General features: G+C 50.5%; 8 protein-coding genes across 8 annotated transcripts; 5 read left to right on the top strand and 3 right to left on the bottom strand.

The window, feature by feature from the left end:
- Positions 1-835: 835 nt before the first annotated feature.
- CCOS01_09450 (glutamine-dependent NAD(+) synthetase) lies at positions 836-3361 on the top strand (the record flags this gene model as incomplete). Its single annotated transcript, XM_060457609.1, has 7 exons — positions 836-1010; positions 1086-1249; positions 1307-1690; positions 1743-2465; positions 2526-2686; positions 2744-2944; positions 3001-3361. 7 exons carry the CDS (start codon positions 836-838, stop codon positions 3359-3361), a joined length of 2169 nt encoding a protein of 722 aa, XP_060312309.1.
- A 606-nt stretch (positions 3362-3967) lies between these two features.
- Positions 3968-6739, bottom strand: CCOS01_09449 (kelch domain-containing protein; the record flags this gene model as incomplete). Its single annotated transcript, XM_060457608.1, has 3 exons — positions 3968-4736; positions 5443-6534; positions 6585-6739. The coding sequence occupies 3 exons, from the start codon at positions 6737-6739 to the stop codon at positions 3968-3970; spliced, it is 2016 nt and encodes a 671-aa protein (XP_060312308.1).
- Positions 6740-7512: 773 nt separating this feature from the next.
- On the bottom strand, positions 7513-9082 carry CCOS01_09448 (uncharacterized protein; the record flags this gene model as incomplete). The annotated part of the gene is made up of 6 exons (XM_060457607.1): positions 7513-8100; positions 8176-8262; positions 8337-8532; positions 8584-8639; positions 8710-8748; positions 8807-9082. 6 exons carry the CDS (start codon positions 9080-9082, stop codon positions 7513-7515), a joined length of 1242 nt encoding a protein of 413 aa, XP_060312307.1.
- A 632-nt stretch (positions 9083-9714) lies between these two features.
- CCOS01_09447 (glucose N-acetyltransferase) lies at positions 9715-10987 on the bottom strand (the record flags this gene model as incomplete). Its single annotated transcript, XM_060457606.1, has 3 exons — positions 9715-9738; positions 9797-10389; positions 10459-10987. 3 exons carry the CDS (start codon positions 10985-10987, stop codon positions 9715-9717), a joined length of 1146 nt encoding a protein of 381 aa, XP_060312306.1.
- A 2069-nt stretch (positions 10988-13056) lies between these two features.
- On the top strand, positions 13057-13806 carry CCOS01_09446 (uncharacterized protein; the record flags this gene model as incomplete). Its single annotated transcript, XM_060457605.1, has 1 exon — positions 13057-13806. One exon carries the CDS (start codon positions 13057-13059, stop codon positions 13804-13806), a length of 750 nt encoding a protein of 249 aa, XP_060312305.1.
- Positions 13807-15538: 1732 nt separating this feature from the next.
- Positions 15539-16509, top strand: CCOS01_09445 (uncharacterized protein; the record flags this gene model as incomplete). Its single annotated transcript, XM_060457604.1, has 3 exons — positions 15539-15809; positions 15865-16160; positions 16252-16509. The coding sequence occupies 3 exons, from the start codon at positions 15539-15541 to the stop codon at positions 16507-16509; spliced, it is 825 nt and encodes a 274-aa protein (XP_060312304.1).
- Positions 16510-17967: 1458 nt separating this feature from the next.
- CCOS01_09444 (TfdA family Taurine catabolism dioxygenase TauD) lies at positions 17968-19240 on the top strand (the record flags this gene model as incomplete). Its single annotated transcript, XM_060457603.1, has 3 exons — positions 17968-18135; positions 18207-18939; positions 18993-19240. 3 exons carry the CDS (start codon positions 17968-17970, stop codon positions 19238-19240), a joined length of 1149 nt encoding a protein of 382 aa, XP_060312303.1.
- Positions 19241-20813: 1573 nt separating this feature from the next.
- On the top strand, positions 20814-22895 carry CCOS01_09443 (major facilitator superfamily transporter; the record flags this gene model as incomplete). Its single annotated transcript, XM_060457602.1, has 8 exons — positions 20814-21083; positions 21158-21187; positions 21246-21308; positions 21366-21413; positions 21473-21666; positions 21724-21888; positions 21940-22125; positions 22184-22895. The coding sequence occupies 8 exons, from the start codon at positions 20814-20816 to the stop codon at positions 22893-22895; spliced, it is 1668 nt and encodes a 555-aa protein (XP_060312302.1).
- Between the last annotated feature and the right edge of the window lie 1186 nt (positions 22896-24081).

The raw sequence follows: 24081 nt of genomic DNA, 5'->3' as shown, positions 1-24081 counted from the left end.
TGAATGAGAGTGTATGTGAAGAAAATTGGCTCATTGCAATAACTCTACTAACGGACATGTGGCAGGTGGAAGCAGGATGAGCATGGTGGTTGCAGCCTTTGTATCTAAGCTCTAGGCAGCATGCGCCGACCCTTCGGAATTCGACTATGAGACACCTTCCCCAATCCAGACAACTACATCGAAACCTCGACATCGCCAAGCGACGAGTCGCCCTTTATATATAAACGACAGGCGACATGAGAACACGACATGAAAAGAATGTATCGCGTGGATATAAATGGTTGGAGACAACGCACGAACTCTGACGGACGTATTGCTCAAAGCTTGAGCTTGGAACCGCGGAGAAAAAGTGCATAGGGATTGATGAGCGGAGGGACACATGAGCAGATGGATTGGAAAGATGGAGCTTGGAGTGCTTGGGTCCCGCCGTTCAGAGCCGGGGAGCCGAGCGTCTGTGCTTGAACCGATAACAAGTCTTTATCTTATCACAACCGAACCATAGGTTGAACCCCGCCATCTCCCTTATCGTATCTTAGTCATCAGTGACTCCGACCTGGTGCCCCTCGTACCCCTCTATTGCCAAGTGAGCATTACATCCGTGCCGTGCAGTGTCCCAACTCCTGCCACGGAACCCCGCCCCGAGCGTTTGCTTTGCTTGACGTGAACTTTGTCCCCGAACAACACTCGCTGCAACCAATCACTTTCTCCCTTGGCTGCCACCACCGTCCGCAACCACCCATTCGCACTTTTCCTGCGCTCTGTCTCTGGGTCCCACCTACGGACCAGGTCCGCCATCTCATATCGGACCACATTCGGCCACCCACCAGTCGTTGCCATGTCATTTGTTACCGTGGCGGCAGCGACCCTGCCCAGTGTCCCCTTGGACTTCAAGGGCAACCGTGACAGGATCCTGGAGTCCATTCGCATCGCCAAGGCTCAGGGTGCTACGCTCAGAACTGGCCCAGAGTTGGAGATTCCTGGCTATGGCTGTCTTGACCATCACCTTGAAGGTACTTACAATCAAACCTTGGCGAGCGTTGCGAGAAGTTACCTATAGGGATGAGCATGGGCTAATAGCCCGCCAGGTGATACCTTCCTCCACAGCTGGGAAGTCCTCGCTGAGATCATCAGCGATCCCATATGTAAGGATATGCTGATTGATCTTGGTATGGGATGCCGCCATCGCAACGTCCGTTATAATTGCCGCGTTCTCTGCACGTACAAGCACATCTATCTCATCAGGCCAAAGGTAAGCTTTCCATCTCAACCCTCTTTTTTGGGGAACCCCTGGACTCACACCAACAAGCAAAGCCTGGCCAACGATGGCCTTTACCGCGAAGCACGGCACTTCACGGCATGGACGAAGCTCCGGGAGGTCGAGACCTACTATCTAGAGGCTGTGGCCGCCGCGGTCACCGGGCAAAAGACGGTTCCCATTGGTGACTTGATCCTCAGTACGCTCGACACTGCCGTGAGTTGTGAAACTTGCGAGGAAATGTTCTCGCCCCTCAACCCATCGACGTTTCTCGGCCTCAATGGCGCCGAAATCATCCTGAACAGCAGTGCCAGTCATGCCGAGCTGCGAAAGCTAAAGACACGACTCGATCTGATCTCGAACTCGACGCGGAAACTTGGTGGTATCTACGTATATGCCAACGCGACTGGCGTCGATGGTGAGGCGCGCATGCTGGTATCTATTCACCGACTGGCCGACATGTTCCAGTAGCTGACTCGGAGTCCAGTTTGACGGATCAAGCATGGTGCTCGCCAATGGCAAGGTCTTTGCACAATCCTCCCAATTCTCTCTGAAGCCGGTTGAAGTCATCACCGCCACAATTTCTGTGGAAGAAGTCAGAAGCTACCGCTCCAGTATCTCTCGAAACGTGCAGGCTGCTGCCCAACCCGACTTCCCCAGAGTCGACTGCGATTTGCGTCTGACGAGGCCCGCCGATGAAGTGTACCTTTCAGATCACCTGCAGATTGCAAAGGAAATCGAGCTTAAGATCCTCGACCCCATGGAAGAAATTGCACTGGCGCAAGCGGTCTTCCTCTGGCAGTACCTCTGCCGCACAAACTCCCCTGGCTACTTCCTCGCCTTGAGTGGAGGTCTGGACTCCTCGACGGTCGCGCTCTTCGTCTACAGCATGGCTAAACTCGTGCTTCAGTCCATTGAGGCCGGGGAGATGTCGACGTTGGATGATTTGAGACGCATCACTGGCGACGAGACGTTCATGCCTGAGACACCACAGGAAGTTGTATCGCGCCTGCTGCACTCGTGCTACATGGGAACTGTCAATTCTGGAGATGATACTCGGACAAGAGCCCGCCGCCTCGCAGAGGTACTCGGGGCTTACCACTCCGACATCTCAATCGATGAGGCGGTCCAAGCTCATGAGGCGATCATTGAGAAGACACTCAACTTCAAACCTCGTTATGGTGTCGAAGGTGGTAGTCCCGCCGAAAATGTGAGTAGCCTCCCGGCAAGATGGGTGTGAAGATGTCCGAGGTTCTGACAGTGGATCTAGCTTGCGCGCCAAAACATTCAGGCGAGAAACCGCCTCGTTGTTCAGTACGAGCTGGCACAGCTATCAACAACTGCAAGGCAACTCCCAAGAGCCGGCGCAGCGCTTCTTGTCTTGGGAAGTGGCAATGTCGACGAGAACCTGCGTGGCTACTACACCAAATAGTAAGCCTCAAACCCCACGCGCATGTGCATACGGCACATTAAGCTTACCAATGCCAGCGACGCATCGTCCGCAGATATCGCGCCACTAGGAAGTATCTCCAAAACGGACGCCAAGAACTTCCAAGTTTGGGCCAGGGATCAGTGGGACTTGCCCATAATGTCCGAATTCCTCGAGGCTACGCCGTCAGCCGAGCTTCTTCCTCTCTCTGCCGGAGTCCAAGATGACGAGGCAGACACCGAGATGGGTCTGACCTACAGGTGAGGACACCAGACGTCTCCAGTCATGGATTCAAAAACATTGACCATTTTCCCAGCGAACTCTCCGAATTCGGTATCTTGAGAAAAGTACACAAGCTCGGCCCGTGGTCAACGTACCTCCGGCTCCTCGGAGACTGGAAGGAGAGGCCCGGTTACGGTCCCCGCGAGATTGGCGAGCGCGTCAAGAGGTTCTTCCGCTTCTACTCGATGAACCGCCACAAGGCCGTCATCCTTACGCCCTCGCCGCATCTCTCGGCGTACAACCCCGACGACAACCGCCACGACCTCCGTCCGTTCTTGTACGTCGTCAACTGGCCGTGGCAGTTTTCCAAGATTGATGCGCATGTCGAGGAGCTTGAGAAGAAGATTGCGGATAGGGCGAGGCCGGCGGACGTCCAGTACGACGCGCTCGACTAGGAGACGAGACGCGAGTTGCTGGATGAGGCTCATAGACGGATGGCGGGCTGAGAAAGTAAGGTTTGGTAGATTACTGTGGAACAACGAACTCCCAAGCAGGTTAACCAGAAGAAGAAAACATCGATTCTACAAGTTACTCACTCAATCACGTTAGAGTTCGTGACACAGGCGGGTGCCTTATCACTTTCCTTAGGGGTCCCAAGCTGTGAAGGGGAGGCTAGATGTCTCGCCTGGAACTGATGAGAGGCAAGGATGGATTTAGCCCTGGTATTTTGTGTCATCTGCATCGACTCTAGTCTAGGGATTGCGCTTCAATGGGCCATATGTTCTACGAAACCCCAAGTCAAGCAACCACTTGACCGCCCGATTACATTTAGCCAGGCCTTGATACATTGATGACTGAGACTCGTTGCATTAAGTATGTCTACATGTGATAACTACGATTTGCAATACCACCCGTACCGCCGATTCATCGTCATCATCTTCAAGCCCAACACGAGTATTCGCACTGGGGAAGAGGCCTTCCTACCTCATCTCAACATCATCGTAGTCATGCATCACTTCCGTGATCTAGCTCTTCAAGTCCTCGCAGGAGTCAGCGTGCATCTAGCCCTTCTTGGTCTTTCCACCAGATGCAGTTACCGGCTCACCGATACCAGCAGCATTGCCCTTCACGTCATCCCCTGACGCCAAAACCTCTGTCTTCCGCGGGAGAATAGTAACCAGCATAGGCCACCATGGCTCAGAGCCCTCATCCGTACTCCATGTAAAGACAGACACCCCAAGTTGAGCATCATAGCAATACACCAATTGTAACTCCTCATTGATAGCTTCACCCATATCCGCATGGCCAATGAGATCGGCCATTCGAAATTTCGCAAGCGGACCGATTTCGCGCGCCCCAACCGCGAGATGCGCCGTCCATCCGCCACACGATTTGCCAGACAAAATGTACCGACGGGTATGGACCCAGTCATTGATTCGAAGAATACCGGGACACTTTTTGAACGTGATACAACCGGATTGGGGTTGAACGTTGTCTTCCGAGATGATGAGGCCTTTTTGCAGGACTTGCTTGAGATCCTTGGTTTTGATATACAGTATAGCCTCCCATTCTACTTTCGAAAGATCCGTCTGTCCTGAATCTGATAGATAGGTGAACACGATATCGGAATGAACATCTTTGGTGGCGTTTTCTGTCGTGATCTTGCGCGGCTGGCGGTTGCGCGGCTGGCGGCTGAAGATGGCACCCATAGTGATGGAGAAGGGCGAGTCTTTTGTAGTGGGTTCGTCGTACTGCAATGCTTGTATTGTGTTGATTTGAGACAGATGCATGGAGTTGATGTAGATGGAAGATGCATGGTCAAGCGTCGCCCTGAAGATAACTCAGTAGAAGACAGAAACGAGAGAGGTCTGAAGCCAGGCCTGACCTTCCTATGAAGAAGGGAAAGTTCGCACGGCAGAATTCGTCCTTCCTACTTGCTAGATATTGTTTAATTGGGCAGTAGGCCCCCCGGGTAGATACCACTTCGTGTACACAATGCAATGTTCATGGTGACCTGACGGCAAGTGCGCCCCTACCTCTTCTATCTTAGCCTGTTATGCTTGCAGAGCGGTCTTTCTTGGATAGAGCAGCGATTCCAACAGAGATCTCAAAGACTAGAGGAAGCCCATCACTAGCGATCAAAGAGAGAAGGAGGGGAACTTTGGCATACGTAGGGACAACTGGCGACACGAAGGGCTACTAAACCAGCAGACTGGCCCCTTAAGGGCACAACTCCCATGAAGCAGCAGAATAGGCCCCTGTCCAGAATACCCCCTTTGCCGGCAAGGATTGTTGTAGTCTTGAGAGAAACTTGCAAAGCCACGCAAAAATGAGACTTTGGTTGACTTGACAAGGCCGGCTGACCATAGTCCTTACAGGCGTGTCCCTCTGTATCAAAGGGGTCGCGTATATAGGAGCTTGCCTAACATGAAGGTGTTTTGTTTCTTTTGGTCGTCCCTGACTAAGGCGGTAATACACTTTTGGGGAATCTTGTTTCCTATGTCCTCCACACATTTATTAATCAGACACTGCTCACTGGACCTGAAGCAGCCATCCATCGCCCTCCTTGCCCAGCGCACTGACGCCGCCCCAGAAGACGAGACTCTTTCCATCCGCTGCGTCTGCGCCAAAGTATCCACGTGGTCCGGGGTGCGCCTTTCCCTCCGTCTTGACTTCCTCTGTCGGAATGAGCTCCACCTCTGCCCAGCTGAACTCGCCAGAATCAACACGAGGCAGCTTGTCACGGATCGCATCCTTCACAGCGGCCGCACTGAAGCCGTGAGTGGGGAGCTGAAGGGCCCAAATATCAGTGTAGAAGTCCTTTTCGGCTGAAGTGCTGTTCGTGCCAAACATATAGACGAGGTAGTGTCTGCCAAGACCAGTGTCTACTGGCACGAGTGCGCCGCCTTCGCGTGGGCGGGGACCCGGAGTGAGTGGGTTGGTAGGGAAGTTGATGGTCTTCCATTGAAGAGCGTCGGGCTTCTCGCGGTCCTCGGCGTTTGACTTGAGGTCCATGTAGTGGATAGCACCGCTCATGTTAGAGTCAGCCCCGACGGTATAAAGAACATTATCCACGAAGGCGGCCGCGAGAGGAGGCTGAGGAGAAGGCGGCAACGCTGTCCAGGCGAGAGTGTCAAAGTTGTACATCCACGTCTCGGTAGATGCCTCCTGTCCTGGTGCAGTCCGTCCTCCGTGAAGAACCAGGAAGTCCTGGGTCTGCTCGACAAAGATGTGGTGGTCGAATCTCGGGGTGATGGTCTTGCCAATCTGGCTTGCTCCTTGGATCTTGGTCCACTTCAAACTCTCAGAGTCCCATAGCCAGAGACACGTCTCGTCGATGGGCTTTCCACTGGCATCAGCACCGCCATTGACGATCACGAACTGGCCGCGGGCTGCCGCCGCATGTCTTGAACGCGGGGAAGGGACGTAGGTCTTGCCGGTCTCTGCATCCTGCATTGCGAATGCCGGATAGCAAGCATAGGCTGCAACTGGCTCACCCTTGGTCATGGCCGGCAAGGAGAGGACATGGAAGTCAGTAGAAGCTAGCTCGCCCTCTGCTGTCTCGCCGCCGAAGATGCATGCCTTGTGGTTGACGACGGTGACTGAATGGTGGGAACGTGCAAGAGCGCTGTTCAAGTGTTAGAGTCAACCCCCTTGGAAGACAGGGATCTGACTTACGACGTGTCGAAAGCGGGGGACTGGGTGGTGGCGACCTGGGACAGTGACACCTTCAGAGGCTGGGTTGGGCGTGCCACAGCGACGGCCGCTCCAGCCTCGATGCCAGTGGAAACGACCTGCTCAGCTACGACAGCGCCTGCTGCGATTTCTGCCATGGTGATTGTGGTGGGTGCTTGGTGTCGAGCGACAGAGACGTTGATTTTGCGGTGATCGGTGGTAGGAATGGAGAAGCGATAGCTTGTTAGCTTGCTTCCTGTGGTTTACGGTCTCGCAGGAGATATTTTGAGGTGTGTAGTATGAGGGAGAAGGTATCATGAAGTGCCGCACTCAACAAAAATGACAGTTGAGGCTGGATTGGTTATGCTGCAGCTACATCCGCTGCGAGGTGATTGTCAGGAACAACTGGGGAACGTTGAATGACGTAGCTACCTTACTTGGGGTCCCTGCCTTCTGTGTACGGTATGACGTCACGTGTTCGCGTCTGATCGTACCTTCCGTTTCTAAATTGGGCTCTCGAAATTGTCCGACATATAGAATCAACACGGAATTGATGCAGGAACGAACAGAATGTCTCAGACATGGAGAAAGGACGAACATGGAGGACTTTCCCGCTCCGGCCCGACGCATCCTATTCCTGCGAGTCAGTCGCCCAACTGGCAGGAGCCAGACAACCTTCATTCAAATGAGAAGGAGTTCGCAAACTGATGGACAAGTCCGATGGAATGAGTTTAATGGCGTACGAAACAATGCATACATGGATCCTGGCGGAAGCAGCTGTCAAGCGAGACGCATGACACCTCAGATTCCCGGCGCCGGCTCCCGAAGGCCACTTCGGCGAGGTGGAGCCTGGCGGCTTTGGTAACCGGACCCGTAATTCCGGGCCTTCCAACCCACCCCACGAAATCAATGCCGAAGCACCCAATTGTTCTCAGCAGACGGGAACCACCAAGTATGTCACCAGCAGGCAATCAGGAGTTGTAGCACTGTACTCCGCCCCAAGCACCGTTCCTGTGTGGAAATACTCGTCATATAACGGACAATACTGCAAGACCGTCGCATTGAAGTACCCCTGCGTGCATGCCAACTCCTTGAATCCACCAACATATCGCCCCGACGGAGGCTGCATCGTGCAATAGACATAGTCGAATCCGGCATCCTCGCCATTGTGACCTCTGCGCGCCTGGATCCATCCACGGGGCAGGATGTGCATCAGCTCGAAGTCATTATAGTCATCGCTGGCGAAGAAGTGATCGCCGTAGGATGTTTGCGTGACGATGCGGCCTTTGCTATCGAGGATGAAGACGCTGGCGGTGCCCTTGTCCGGGGTATACTGCGGCTCGAACAAGACGCCATTCTCTGTGAACAATTCGAACTGCGGGTTCGCGAGCACGTATTTGTCGTTGTACACTGGGACCGGTGTTGGGACCGGCGCAACGGTTGCTAGGAGGTAGAAAGACGGGTCGCTGGCCGAAGGGGTGCATTTGATATTTCGCGTATGGGTCGCAATTTCCGCTTGCTGAAATATCCCGAAGTCAATGTCACAGACGATCATAAGGCGACAACGCCGAAGATTCAGTGATTCGCGACTTACCGTGACAGTGCTAGTCGGAAGTGAGACTTCGGCTGTAATGATCGGATAGTATTCGATATTGGTGTACGTAATGAACGAAGTTGTTACCTAGTGATCAGACTCTCGTCAACGCTGATCTTGTCAACAGGCCTCAGGGAGGATTGCCGGCATAAGGAACCTACGACCCATGAGATCTCAGTCTCAATACTCTTGATGGTTTTGCGACTATCCTTGATGACTGGCCCTGGACATGTGTACAGACACGAGCATGCGCTCTTCTGAACTGCTAACGAGCACACCGAAGTGACTGCTCTGACTTCAAGGTGATTCATGGCCTCTCGCCGTTGCTTCGGCTTTGCCGTTGTGACTTCGAATCGCCTACAGCAGTCAGTCAAAAGCACACACCTCATTGTCATCTATATGGCCTACTCGACTGTCCATGTTGGCCTCACGGTCTCAGTTGCTATGTAACTATAGGTTGACTCCTGTGACAAGGAACTCGTGTAAGCTTCTTGAGGTTCTTGATTGAGCAATGGGGAAAATGACAGTGCATACTGTGTAGGAGAACGTGGATGTCGTAGTTGTTTCAGTGCCCTATCAATCACAAACATGCGTCAATTTGATATACAACCTTAGAGTCCATGATACCTACTATTTCTTCAAGAGTGTACGTAGACGTCCGTGTTTTGGTTGTCGTCGTTGAGACGGTGCCGACCAAAGTCGTGGTTGTCGGCAGAGGGCATTCCAAGACCGAAGAACAAAATTTTGACACGGATGCTGTGCGGCTGACGAGTGATGTGATTGAGGATACGCATGAGGCAACGGCAGGAACTGCGGTACAAGACGATGCTGACTGCGCGTACACGATTGGAACCGCCCTCAGTAGGAGTAGAAGTACTGCACCTGCGATGCTCGGAAGTCTCATCATTTGAAGAAAGAATCGACGTATGGTTGTGTTCTTTGGAGATTACTCAAGAATTTCACCTGTGGAAGAGCCGATTTATATGGAGTGCGACTTGGAAAACCCTCTTACTACCGATTGTCAATTTGAATTACCCTTTCATGTTCCTACATTCAGCCTACCGCCACAATCATAGGCTCAACGCCACACCAATTAGATTTGACAGTCGAGTGACATTAGTCCCCTGCATATCGATGTATGTGTGGTAGTATACATCATAGACCAGGTCAGCCGCAGCCTAGTGTCGGGGATAGATATTTTGAGGCTAGCAATCGATTTCAAGGGGGATTTAACTGTTTTTAGTGCGCCTTCGATAAGACAAATGCCTGCGGTCTTGACAATGGCTCTTTTAATGTCGCGACTTCTCACCCCCGAGGTCTATGGCAGTCTTCTTGCATGAAAGAGGTAGGATGGAAGCCTCGTTGCATCCAGGGACAGTCATTTTCATGCCAAATTGTGGCTTTCATTCGATCACCACGCTCCATGCGTGGAAAGAAACTTCAAAACCTAGCTCTTGGATTTACTGCATATTCTGTGTTGGGTATCCGTTGTTCTTCAACTCAAGGTTCGTTCAAGTTCCCAATGCTTGACAGGTTGGATTAGGTGTTGATACCGCAAACTTGCTTTAGGCATGTCAGCAAAATCACGTCGCAGTAGCTGAATGGAGTCGAGTATACTCACAGATCTACGAGCTCTAAAGTCCGTGTAGAAGCTGAGCCATAGCTCTCGTGCAGTACAATCCTCATTCCCATCTCTGACCACGCAGTCGGGTTGTCTCTCCTTGATCAAACTATCAGAAGATTTCAACCAGGGCTTATGCATGGGCCAATCAGAGAAGTGAAGATATTTGGCCTCATTATAGACAGTTACCGCATCCCAAACCTCATTGCTGTTTGCGAGATAGTAGTCTTGGTGATCGCCGCCAAAAGAGCGAGTCAATAGCGCATATGGCCGGTGAGGGAGAATCATGGCGCTGTCTTTGTACAGGTCGTTTATGATTTCCATGTCATACTCTTCTTTCCCCGCATGGTCCACCTTTTCCACTATCCGGGCAAACTCAGCAACGCTGGGCTGCACGAGCATGATGTGCGAAGCAACTATCTTCTTCTCAGGGTAGAGCCAGTAGGCCCGCGGTACGGCGACCGTAGCGGGCGGCGATAGGAATAGCTCATCGATATTCTGTAGCAGTGTGGAATCAGAGTCAATAGAAAGGACTCGATTATACTGGGTTTGGTTGAAGGCTAGGAGCTTGGTGAAAGACTCAGCCCATGTAGCTATTGTAGTTGACCCATTAGTACATTATAGACCCAACCAGTGGGGCGCTAGCAAGAGACTCAACTCACGATCTGAGCCTTTTCTGTGTTGAACAGTGATGGGAATTAGTTTCACACCATATGTATCCCTCGCATGAATGAGCAGAGAAGCATCTTTAGTGTTTCCAGTTGCTGCCAGGGGATCTAGCATTTCGGAAGGGTACAGCAAGATGCGATCAGCTTTGCTTTGCAGGTGCTGCAATCTCTCGAACACCATAACCGAATTGCATAGATATGGTGTGTTGGTGGCATACTGCACATAGGCGAACCGGGACCAGTCTACGTCTGTATGGCTCTTCGCGCCCTCGACTTGGCTCAACGCCACCTGGGATGACGACGAGGTCGGGCGTCGGAATCTCGAAACCTGAACAGAGTTGTCGAGAACAAAGACCACCAATAGCGCTCCAATGACTGTCCCCACCAGCCAGCGAAAGCGCTTCGAGGCTATAACCTCAGAAAGACTTGGCCGTTCTGTACGGGAGGACGAATCACTTTCAACCGCATCGTAGTCTAAGCCCTTGTTGCGGTGCCATGATGGAAAGAGACCTTGGACAGCCATTGGGAAAGTAGATGTAGCGAGGAGGGAAGTGGGCGAGCAGAGCGGCCAGGCACAAAATGTTTTTTCATAGCTGTCAGATTATGCCACCTAACTCTATAAGACGGATCTTTGTGGATACGATCGATCTAACTTTGGCCTAGGACGCCCAGGAGATTGCTAGACAAGCTTACGGTGCCGTTGTGAACCCTGTCGTGTAATAACAAGAGTGGATTCGCACTTCCAACAGGCGCTTAGCTTCAAACGCAAACTACTTACCAAAAGGCTTCTTGCCGGTGGGCGCACTTTCCTGCAGCCAGATCTCTCGAAAAAGTGAGGATGTCTAGAATGGAAGGAAGAAAGAAATAGAGAAGATTAAGAATGAATGGATCTAGTAGTCCAGAATATCTAGAGAGAACTGTGAATTCTCAAATGTCATGGTTGTTGGGAATCCATGCTTTGACCGAACGAAGCTGAAGCCCGGTTGATCCACAGTCTGGGCAGAATTCTCAGCTGCGAAGACGTAGAAGAAATCCCAACTGCCGACTCCTTGATTCAGTCCCTATTAGCAGCTCATGTCCTCTTGGATATAAATAGAAAATCTCCTGAAACTAAAACAAGCGTGGAAAATGCACTGTCACCCTGTGACCAAACTAAAGCGCACACTTTAGACCAAGCACTACCTCGATCCGATCCTCCTCCCATATTTCTACTACCTCTTCTATACAACCTACTTTTTCATAAATAAAATAAAACCATAGAAAGATATTCAAGCCTTTTATTTGATCTAGAGTATTTTTGATATATTTATTTATTATAAAAGTAGTGATAAAAGTACTGGTTAATATGGATGCTTATTAGGTGTGCGCTTTTTTCTGGTCACAGGGTGACTCTTTACCGCTTGATGCCAGATAGGTGGAGATGAATGTTCGAGCAACCTACGAACCGCCGCAATTCTGCCTATGAATGCCCAAGGCCGATCTTTCATTGCTGACCTCTGTCATTTTCCCCCCCTTTTTCTTCTACATCTCGCACTCTTGGCATCCTAGATTCTTTGTTTATGTCTTAGGTTCTGAGATCCCCTGCTGGTTTCTGTTTTGCGAAGCTGTTTCTTTGAATCGCTGAGCCATAGCTTCTAGCTTCAACAATGGCCATCAACCCACCGCTCGATCTCTCAGTAATCATCGTTTCTTCTCCAATGTCCAGATTCTTTCAGCGTGAGGCCGGCTTCCTTCTCAAGTGGCATGATCTCCTTCGACCTTCCGACTAGACGTTCAGTAGCAAGTCATCAAAACTATTGTCGGCGGGAAGTCGAACATGGCTCTTTGTCCGGAACAAACTCCTATTCTATAAGAATTGAATTTAAACCTTATAAGCTCAAAATTTCCCTCTGAACCAATCGCACAAAAGCTAGCACATATCTAAGTACATAACAGCATTGGACGTTCGGAATAGTACCAGCTCAAAGTCTTGGATAACGAAATGCAAACCGTACTGTCACCTCATAATCGAACCCCCCGTCAAATCACAGACTCTACCCCTTCCCTGGTTTCCTAGTGGAACTAGTATACATAATCTGGGGCAATGTTCTAGCGTATTCTGGGGAGTGTAGGTATTAGATTCATCGATGGCTTAACCAGGCTTCAGACCTGAGTAAGTCGTCGCCAAGTCTGGCTTAGATCATGGGGGTAAAGACCACCACCTCTAGCAGGAGTAGCAACCTCTTCTCCTCGGCCCATCTAAGCGGCTCAATTGTAGTAATACTGAGAATATATGACGTACTCAATTCGCCGATTTCTCGTCATTCCATTTAATCAGGACACTTCAACACTGCTGCTTATCGGACGGACTATTCACTTCACACACCTCTTCCAACAGGCAAATGTCGGTTCCGGATGATTCGACTCGGGCTAATTCCACGGGCTGATTAATTGCGACAGCCGTCCTTTCCTGAAATAAATCCCGCATAGCTCATAAATGATTTCCCTTCTCAACCAACTATCATCAAAGAGCAAGTCTCCTCTTTTTTCTCACCAGCCACAATTTCTAAGATGATGCTGAAAGCGCCCATCGACACTCGGGTTTCGGCCCCAATGCAGCTTATTGTCGTTATCGCCAGCTATGTTATCTGGGTCTCCTTACTCATTTACGGACTTTTCCTCCGGAAGAAGGAGGGTACGTGGTTTTATGTCACTATTGCGCTTGCCGCGGGTCTCGGTGGTATATTTGAGCCGATCTACGACAATGCGCTGATGCTCTACTTCTACGGCCCCGGCCAGTGGACAGCTTTCACCTCGATGGGCGTACCGCAGCCCGTTTGGGTTTATAGCGGCTACGCGACTCTCTACGGCACCGTCTCTGTCTTTCTCAATCGCCAAATCACCAGCGGCATCACACGTCGATGTTTCTTTCGATACGCCGCCATAGAGCTCGCCAGCTCATGTCTCTTCGAGATAGTCGTTATCAACGGTGGTGTGTACGAGTATTGGGGTCCCCATGTGCTTCGCATCTTCAAATATCCCATCGTTATTGGCATTCTAGAGACCGTCCAGGTCATGTTTTACAGTGTCGCCGTCGCCAACCTGCGTGCTAGGAGCGATCGTACGGTGTACCATCTCATTGGCGCATTACTCATATTTCCGATAACTTTCATGGCTGCAAACATCGGCGTTGGGGCGCCTCTCATCATCAGTCTCCATTCTTCTATTCAATCTGAGGCCTTGGTCACCTTGGGGACGATGTCGTCCATTCTGGGCTCCGTGGTCGCCATCATGGCTCTCCCAACCATGATCCCGGGAATTGAGGGGGAAGTGAGACTACCGATGGACTCTTCGAGTTCTTAACAGATCAGATCGTGTCGGAGTTGAAGGACAGCCACAACCGACGGAAGTTTTTGATTAATTATGGGCCGCTGCCAATATGTTATTCAAATGCAGACAGATCACTCACCCACCGTAAGAGTGGTGTATACAATGCATGAAGATCAATTTTCAGATCTAAAAAATAGTGTGTAAGATATATTTGTGGCTTTGCAGCTGTTTCTGGTCTACCGTGGCGCCCCGAACGTTTGTTAAACGAAAATAGTTCAGATGCAAACAAACATCTCTTTTGAGCGTTGAGTTTGATGATGTTGTTGACTAATGTGGCGGCCAATTGAAGTAAGTCTGCAATGACAACGTTCACTTCTTTGCCTCCCCTTCAGATTTCCCACAATGAGCGGGCTGATGATATGCCGAAGCTCAATAAATCTGCGGGGATGGCTGGAAAAAGATGTCTCGTACGGATTCACTACGAGTTGACTAGTTAGCATACACCGGTGGTAGGATGGGAAAGAAAGACATACGTACGAATACTGTTTATCTGCAGTTATTCCCAGTGCGGCAGAAGCCACAGCAACGCTGACCGGTGACTTTGCTAATGCAGCATTGGCGGGCATTCAGCTCGCCGCTCGAAAACGGGTGCTCACCGAGCGGAGTGGCGGCGGCAATGGCGGCGAACGCAGCAACTAAGACGAATTTGAATTGCATGATGATGGCGCTGCGGCAGTAATGGGCTAACGAATGATGATTTTGGTTGAGATTGATGTATAGCGAGCAGAGTCTGTTGATGGTGGCAACGTACTCATTTATATATGCCCAATGCGACTAGGTTGGTGTTCTAGATATGCGGCAGTGTGTTCTAAACCAAGACAAAGTCTCTCTGATTACCTTACTCCGTATAACCTCGCCAAAAGTCTCAACGTACCCTTGACCTCTGCTCGAGTTAATTACTGTCGTAGGTAAAGTAGGATCAGTCTCAGCGGAGCAATAGTATTCCGTCGGTTGCTGCATGACTCTAACCCGACGGGATGTACAGGGTTGTTGACTTCGAGTCTCTCCGGATCTTTGACTTTGAGACTCACAAAAACTCGCCGTGCAGGTCTTTGTGATTTATGAGCAAATAGGCATCTCAAAACCCAGACCACCTCGCTAGGGAATGAGTCCTATAGACTTATCCTTTACCACTTCAACTGTGCCAACCTGCCCTGGCTTTGAACCATTGGCGAGGTGGACCGAGTCTCATAAAGAACAGATTCAGGATCCTCCTTCTGCAGCTTCAGCAAAAGCAGAATGACATATTCTATCAATTGGGGAATTGTGCTAAGGGCAAGGTATTGGGTTTTTTGGTGAAGCCAAAGAGGCTTCTTCATAATTTATTTGACTTTCCGCTCATCGTCGATCCGGAAAGACGGCAAGAGCTATGAGGCCCAAATTCTTGTCATGGCGTGGTTTCAAGTCATGAGATTGAAAGCGGGTTGATTCTGGGGCGGAGATTGTCGATCAGTCAGTATGTTGGAGCCTGCTAGCCTGGCAAAGCCGACGGGCATGACCGGGACGTGGGGCACCGAGGCGAATGCATTTTACGTAGGGTGGATGAGGCAATGCCAAAAGTCGAACATTTGAAGCTGCTGACTCGTTTCACGAAGATCTCGAAGCCGGTCTATTTATCTTCATTTTCTACCGCATCGCTGAGGCCGTAATACAAATGTCTCATTTCCCTCATCTCGGATGATTGTCTTTCCATCGCAAAACGTTAATGGGACAGATAGCGGTAATGGATTCTGAGACATGTCGTGAAAAGGGCCGGCTGCTTGCGTGGTCCGACGATGACCCCAGCACCGGTGAACAGCCACGTAGAGTAAGCCAGCGACTTTGGGCGCCTTGTATCATCACGGTACTTGCGTTTTCGAACCTTCTTCTCGCCGCTCTCTGCGTGTGCCTCATGCTGCGAGTAGGTGGCCAACCTGCACCAGAAACTGCACCACACACCGTTGCAACCTCCGGGCCCTCGTGGCTTCCACCACAAAGTAACGAAATAGCTCAGTTCCCTTTCTTGCTATTACAAGGAATTGTAAAAACCAGAATCACAGACATTTTCTAATACTAGCTGTGCTGCAGTACCGATGAAGAAGACGCTCAACTCCGAACCGATATATGGAGGCCCGATTACGAATGAGAGCAAGGAGGCTTGGGATGCATTGATGCCGCGTATGTTCCCGACACCTGGTTCTGAATCGAAAGATCTGACATGTACGCCAGACGGCCGCGGTTTTGTTATCATCAAGAATGAGACGGCTGTTCCTGAGATGCCAAAGTTCAATGCGACCATGAGTGAGTATAAGGGAGTAATTTCGGTCTTCCACCAGCTCCATTGCGTGGTAAGTTTTCAGCATCCTCTACAATTAAAGTATCTGCCAAGAAGGCAATTGCTTTCCATTATAGATGCTGAGAAAACGACAACTTCAACAGTGGGCTACTCGGGAGGCCTTCTTTCGGTTACTGCGCGATGGCAATTCGACTGAGATCGACCTTGAACACCTTGGTCATTGCTGGGACTTTGTCAGACAAGCCATCCAGTGTCGTGCTGACACCACCATCGAGTGGCAGGTGTCAGATGAGCTCTCTGGAAGCCTGGGATGGGGCTACCAACATCAGTGCTATGATTATGACGCCCTGCTTGCCTGGGCTGAAGAGCGCAGGTGGGGTGATGAACAGAGTATTCACTAAACAGTTCTCTACTACATCAAAACTCCATTATGCCAGGCACGCTTGATGAACTGTCTCATGTTGACATCACATTTCTAAGTCATGGCCCATTGTTCCGTATTTTCTAGCCGCTGGTCTTGGGTAAATATTTGTACTCGGCACGGTTCAAAGCTGATACGATATGAAATCTTTCTCATGCTGTGTCATACTGGCTAGCAGACTTGGAAGGAATGCTCATGCTCCTCAGAAAGTTAAGTAACAGTCATTGTCCGCCGAGCTGCCACAACAACTCTGAGTGGTTGTCCACAACTTAAATGTTAGAATGACCTCACATGAAGTCCAGAGGTGTTGACTAGAGATTTATCTTTCTGATGTGCGAAAGCCTTCACGCTGTTGGGACTAGATTACCAGCCTCCGTTCATTACGGTTATATCAAATACCAATTTAGAAGATCGACCACCATACTCGATTACTGTAGCTGAATCGGAAGAAGATATGCGTACAAGTCTTAAGATAAAAAATGAGGTGCTCGATCCAAACGGTGGAAACCGGGGCCGATACCGGTTAACCTCCGAAATAATCCCCGAAAAGCCATCCGATTCCGGGGCCCAACGATGCCGGGAATACTGCAGGCAGCAAATCACCATCAACTTCTCAATATGGAAGCGTATCCGAGTGCCGACCGACTTCCAGGCCTGCGCCGTGCGACAAAAGGCACAGGGACTTAACCGCCCGCCCCACAACGAACGGACTTCGTCCACGGAGCTAATATGGCACTACCTACTTAATTGTACTCAACCTCCGTTGCTCCTACAAGTTCTTCGTCACAACTCGACTGAAGCTATTTCATTGCTCAGGCTCTCATTGACTCTCCCTGTGTCGAAAACCATCGGGCTGAACTCCTTCACAGATGCTATTGATTCTCCTTGTGATGACCAGAGTACAAGCCGGCACCGCCCAAATTGCGGGGTCACCAAACACACACTGAGTCGCATCAACAGATTGCGTGCTCAACGCCCAGGATAGCAACATTGCAACCACCATTGCTAATCAAAGCCATTTCTGATGGTCTCTTTGGTAGTCATCCCGCCATAAGATCGGTCTTGTTAGATATGAATGGCGTCATTTCCCCCCATTCAACAGACCCGACTCCTCCATCCTTTCGTCTCAGGAGGTACTGAACGCCAATAACATTACAATGTTCCATGAACCCATCAGTCGGTACCGCATCGGCTGGTACTACTTGGCTATGTCTTGTTAAAAGTCCGAAAGGCAACGCAATCGAATCCTTGTCAGTATGCAATAGTTGGGACGATTGCCCCTCATCGGATATACTCCGACATAGACAACGTTTTGGAGGGGTAGTCTATATAAACTCACGGACACCACTTCGAGTCTTTAATCCTAGACGTGATAATCCATCCTTGATTCAACGTTAAGAAAGGAGAAAAAGCATCAGTGGCAATATACTAATTTACAATGGCCCCTTCAGCAACCGCGACAGCGACTGTGACCGACCCGGCCAACCTCCCAGTCAACAACCTCCGCCTGTACGCCGACGGCTCCGGGGATTACAAGGAGCTCTCACCCACAACCTACGACAAGGACACTGAAGCCAAGGGAGGCGATGGTCACCAGGGCGCGAAGGTCAGTACCGCCTCAAGAGCCCAACAAATCATGCTTGATTAGAAGAAGAAAGACTGACTTTATTAATGTAGTACCCTCACTACCTACCCACGTGGAACCCCGAACAACAATACCCTCCCCTGCAGCCTTTCCAGCATGTCGAGCACGGCAGAGACGCAGACCCTAGCTACCCCGATCTTCTTCCCAAGGACGCACAAGTAACCGACCTCACACCCTCAATCGGCACAGAAGTCAGAGGCGTTCAACTTAGCACACTCAACAACGCTGGCCGTGATCAACTCGCTCGCTTCGTCGCCGAGCGTAAGGTCGTCGCTTTCCGCGCACAGGACTTCGCCGATCTTCCTATCGACAAGGCCCTCGAGTTCGGCGGTTACTTTGGTCGTCACCACATTCACCCGACCTCAGGATCCCCTGAGAACTTCCCCGAAGTCCACCTTGTCCACCGTGCTGCAGGTGACAGGTCAGCAGAGAAGTTCTTCGCCACCAGAACCAGCTCTATCGCGTGGCACTCCGATGTCTCATACGAGCAGCAGCCCCCTGGCACAACTTTCCTCTACATCCTCGACAAGCCTGAGACAGGAGGTGATACTCTGTTCTGCAATGCCGCTGAGGCTTATAACAGACTGAGCCCGCTCTTCCAGGAGAGACTTCACGGCCTTCAGGCTGTTCACTCTGGTATTGAGCAGGTTGCTGCTTCTGTCAAGAAGGGTAGCATCAAGCGTCGCGAGCCTGTTGCAAACACTCACCCTATCGTCCGCACACACCCTGTCACCGGCGAGAAGGCTTTGTTCATCAACCCTCAATGTGAGTTTGAACATCCCACACCATCTCCACTTGAATACTGATCATCATCTTAGTCACGCGCGAGATCGTTGGCCTCAAGAAGGAAGAGTCCGATGCTCTGCTCAAGTTCCTCTACGAACACATTGCTTGGGGCGCTGACTTCCATGCCCGCGTGAAGTGGGAGGAGGGCACTGTAGTTGTTTGGGATAACCGCGTCACCCAGCATTCAGCTCTCATTGACTGGAACAACGGTTCAAGAAGGCACTTGGCTAGAATCACACCACAGGCTGAGCGGCCATATGAGACGCCCTTCAAGGGTTAGAGCGCTGCAGGGGTGAGGAGTTCTGTGTTGTGTACATCAAAGACCCATGCCGTCGGTAGAGACGAGCAAGCTTCTGAGCAATAGTCTGCAAGACCAGCCGTATGAGCCAGGTAGTTACGAAGGAAATGCCAAACTGATGATTGATTTTTACGTACTTGTGAATTGGATCCAACGCAAGTCAAAATGTACTTAGTGATCGACACCATGTGTGAACTCAAAAAATGTCTTCGTTGCCCACCGCTAGAGTTAGCCGGGAAATGATAACTGCGGAACATGCATTGTTACTTCTCTGAAGCTTATCAGCCAATTGCCTCAGTTGTGAGAGGAGAAACCTTCTTGTTCACTCCAATCCTGGTCCCGGGAAGATACCGAGTTCCTTTTTGCTGGTACCAACGTCTGAGACCTTTCCTTAACCCTTATCACCGTCAAATATTACTAGCGGATGATGAGATAGCTCCAGTATCCCAAATGAATGGTTAGCTCGATAGAGCTGAAGTATATTTTCCGAGCTATTTTGAACTTGGGGGCATTTTCTGCCCTTGACAAGCCACCGCTGAGGCCTGGAATCACACCGTCGGACCCAGACCTCTGGGTAAGACAAAGACCTTACGGCCTTTAATTAAGTATCTACTCGTAGTAATGAACGATTGAGGCATTGGGTTGTAATAAATTCTTGGCGTCAAGTTGCACAGCCGATTTGAAGGGACCGCCGGAGGGGTTGGCAGTTGACGCGGGTTGTTTCTTTTGCTGTTATCTGATTGGCCAATCTCTCACACTTCGGCCCAAGAGTCTGTCGCAATCCCATGGCCCCCATCACGCAATAAATTCTCCAAGCCTTTTTCGTCAACAAACGTGTGGATGCTCATGCCGCTTGAGACACACAAGGCTCAATAGGGACGGGCATGGATTATCCTCGTTGTCGGCCGCACTATCCACATATGGTGATTGACTCGTCATCTTTGCGGCCTTGAGCAGCTCTCCTCAGTCGGCATCTAGACCCTCACACATCCACTCCCCCAATCACTCCCGGCAGTCCAGACGGGATTCCTTCCGCTTAGCTGAAGCCTCTGTAAAGTAAGCTTGAATTGGCTGTTTGTAGCGCGCTCCATGCCCCCAGGTAAGGGCCGCCGCCCAGCTATCGTCGACGACATTGAATATGACCGGAGCCACCCCGGATCACACCCCCCACGCTGCCCAGCACAACTCGTTGGACCATTGACATGCGGCGCAATCCAGTCAAGCAATTGCACCATAGATAAGAAGTTCTATTCGCTCAAGGGAGAAAATCGCCCATGAGGTGATTGCCTTGGATCATCGCGACACTGTAAAGGCTTTTCTGTCTCTGGAGAGCCCCTGTCATCTAATGTCGGGAAGGAGGTTTGAGATGGATCTGGTTTGAATACCACTACCAGATTGTCGGGTCCAAGGATGGAATGTATAAAGGTCTTTGCATCTCCGCGGACCGGACCATGCTCCCGGTACCTCTGTGTGGCTAGAGCTCAAAAGACTTCAACAGGACTCTGCATTCAACACGACAATTGGTTTGTCAATTGTTTGCCAGTCACGTCCAGCCATGGCCTCGAAAGCAGTTGAAGGTCCCTTCAGGGATTCGACTAAAGAGGTCAACACCATCCAGACCCAAGCTGCTACCGACACTTCAGCTTCGTCTTTGAAAGAGCAGGTCGCCCAGCAGTACGGGTCCACCGACGAACATGTCTTCTCAGATCCCAGCATCGCCGACCACTGGCGGAAGGTCTACGAAAAGGCTTCGTATGAGAACCGCCACCGTTTCGATCCCAACTACACATGGTCGGCCGAGGATGAGAGGAAGTTAGTCAGGAAGGTATACTTTTGTCCACCTGCGCATCGGAGTTAGTCAACACGGACTCAAGTGAATGCTAATTCGACTCGGCGTAGATTGATAGGAAAATCATGGTGTGGGCTTGGGTAAGAAATACATTCTTTGAGCATATTGATGATGGAATTAAGCTAACGGCATTGAAAGGTCATGTTCTGTGCTCTCGATTTGCACCGGCGAAACATTAATCGTGCAATCTCCGACAACATGGTGAGAAGTGAAAGGCGTAAACTACGGCAGTACTGAAGACGCTAACTCGCACACCAGCTTCCCGAGCTCGGCATGACCACGAACGATTTCAACTATGGACAAACTGTTAGTATCCGCATGCGACAAGATATCTTGTGAGGCTCATAGGCTTATGTATGGTCCAGATTTTCCTTCTATCATTCCTCGCTGCCGAGTTGCCAAGTGGTTTGGTCAGCAAGAAGCTTGGCGCCGATGTTTGGATCCCTTCGATCATGGTTGGCTGGTCAATTACGGCAGGATGCCAGGCTTTCTTGTCAAACCGTGCCGGCTTCTACGCTGTGAAGGCTCTGCTAGGTCTTCTCATGGGTGGATTCATCCCGTAATCTCTACCCTTTCCATCTTTGCTTTGAGAGCGCAAGGTACTAACTCAAAGCAGTGATATTGTTTTATGGCTTACATACTTCTACAAGTCTAATGAGTTGCCTCTGAGACTCGCATGGTTTTGGACAGCCCTCAGCACTGTCAACATCGTTGGCTCACTCGTCGCTGCTGGTGTACTTCAGATGCGAGGTGTCGCAGGATGGGCCGGTTGGAGATGGCTGTAAGTTTTTGTCGCAACCGGGGCTCTTTGTTCAAAACTGACTTTGGCTAGCTTCCTTATCGAGGGTATCGTAACACTCATCATTGGTCTCTTCTCGTGGGGTCTCATGCCGCCCGGTCCTACACAGACCAGGAACTGGTTCCGTGGGAAAGATGGATGGTTCACCGAACACGAAGAGCTGATTATGGTCAACCGTTTGCTGCGGGACGACCCAAGCAAAGGTGACATGCACAACCGGTATGAATACTCGTACTCTACGACTCTCACTGTGGACATCAACTAACTCACTGAGCAGCGAGGCTGTTGGACCGTCTCTTCTGTTCAAGGCGATCAAGGACTGGGAGCAGTGGCCTTTGTACCTGATCGGCCTTACCACCTATATCCCACCGTCCCCGCCGAGCACATACTTGTCCTACATCCTGCGCCGACTGGGCTTCTCGACGTTCCAGGCCAATCTTCTCGCCATCCCATCACAGTTCCTGTTTGCCGTCAACCTCTTGATTATCTCTTGGGTTTCCGGAAAGTTCAAGGAGCGCGCCATCGTTTCCTCCATCTCAAACATCTGGATCTTCCCCTGGCTGGTTGCTCTCGTTGCACTCCCTGCCGATACCAGCACTTGGATCAGATATGCACTGTTGACGGGCCTGCTGAGTTACCCTTACTGTCACGCGATCTTGGTCGGATGGAATGCCAAGAACAGCAATGCCGTGCGAACAAGAGCTGTTAGTGCCGCGCTGTACAACATGTTCGTTCAGGCGGGTAACATCGCGGCTTCAAACATCTACCGTGACGACGACCAGCCTCTGTATCGCCGTGGAAACAAGATTTTGCTCGGAATCTGCTGTTTCAACATTGTTCTGTTTTATTTTGTCAAGGCCTTCTATATCTGGCGTAACAAGGTTCGCGACAGGCGGTGGAACGCCATGAGCAAGGAGCAACAGGAGGACTACTCTATCAACACCACGGACGAGGGGCAGCAAAGACTTGACTTCCGTTTTGCGCACTGAGGAGCAAGGCACGTAGTTATTTTACAACATTGCAAGGGTAGAGCATCTTTAGGGCCGCTGGCTAGGTATCGTCGGGGACAAAGTTTGATCTTGCCAGTGGAGACACTGTTCTTCAAGTAGAAGACAAGCCCGCGAAAAGAATTAGGACCTCGAATATCTCCCCAAGATCCTCCCATACGTAGAAAATTGTATTGCGAAAACAATCGTCTCGAATAAGAACTGGTTGAAATAAACGCCCTATAAATGCTGCTTCAATGTGAGGTAAGGGTCTTTTCATCGAGAGGAGAAAAGGCCTGTCAACTTTATATCTTACTATTGACGCAAAAGCAATTGACGATTTGCTGACGGCTGTCGAAGGCCATGACTGCACCAATGCAACTAATGCGCGAATTATTCATTGGCACAATTGGGTACGCTCAAACGGATTTGAGTTGGCCAGTCAAGTGATCAACAAAAGGTTATGCCACAATTCGATGTGCCAGTCAATAAGGTCCGAGATTGATGGTGGCCTCGCAGGCTATGGGGTATACATATGACTGAACAACTCTGTTACGCAATAATACTCATCAAATCTGGCAGTTTCTTGATTTTTACGGCATTGAGTGTATTTACTCGCCGTTTACTGTGCTTTTGCTCTTCCAGCTTTCGCCAAGCGCGACAAAACATCATCCAGCTCGGTCGACATGCTTCATGCATCGCAATCTAACGGTAAATCAGGACTCTTTGATCGCGATTACGAGGCAATGAAAGGCACGAAATATGACTTGTTTATGGCCGCAACATCTCTCTTTGTCGGAATCCAGGCTATTGTCATCTACAGCCCAGTAAGACCCAGCGTCTACGAGTATAGCTCATCCTTACAACTCATCGTCTCAGGCTCAGTTTCCATACGCTGGCCGCAATGCTACCACTCATACTAGATTCGAAACGTCGTAGCTGGATGAAAGGCGCTATCCAGGTCAGTGTCTTTCTCATCCACACCTCAGTATGGGTTCTCTGCACCAACAATGCCCAAGTCGACTGCTGACACACCGAAGTTGTCTTCGATGTCTGCCCACAGATCCATCCAACGCAGATCTCTGTCGGAGCTGCCATATTCACAATGGCTGCAATCGTGTGGGTTCTCAGCGCTTTTCGACCTATGTCTCAGCGTTATCCTTTGCTTTTATCAGTGCAACAACCACAA

This window comes from Colletotrichum costaricense, assembly GCF_030867565.1.
Source record: "Colletotrichum costaricense strain IMI 309622 chromosome Unknown Scaffold_9.1, whole genome shotgun sequence".
In the NCBI taxonomy this organism is placed as follows: Eukaryota; Fungi; Ascomycota; class Sordariomycetes; order Glomerellales; family Glomerellaceae; genus Colletotrichum; species Colletotrichum costaricense.
Note: the sequence above shows the minus strand (reverse complement) of the source record. Positions and strands in the feature narration are given on the sequence as shown.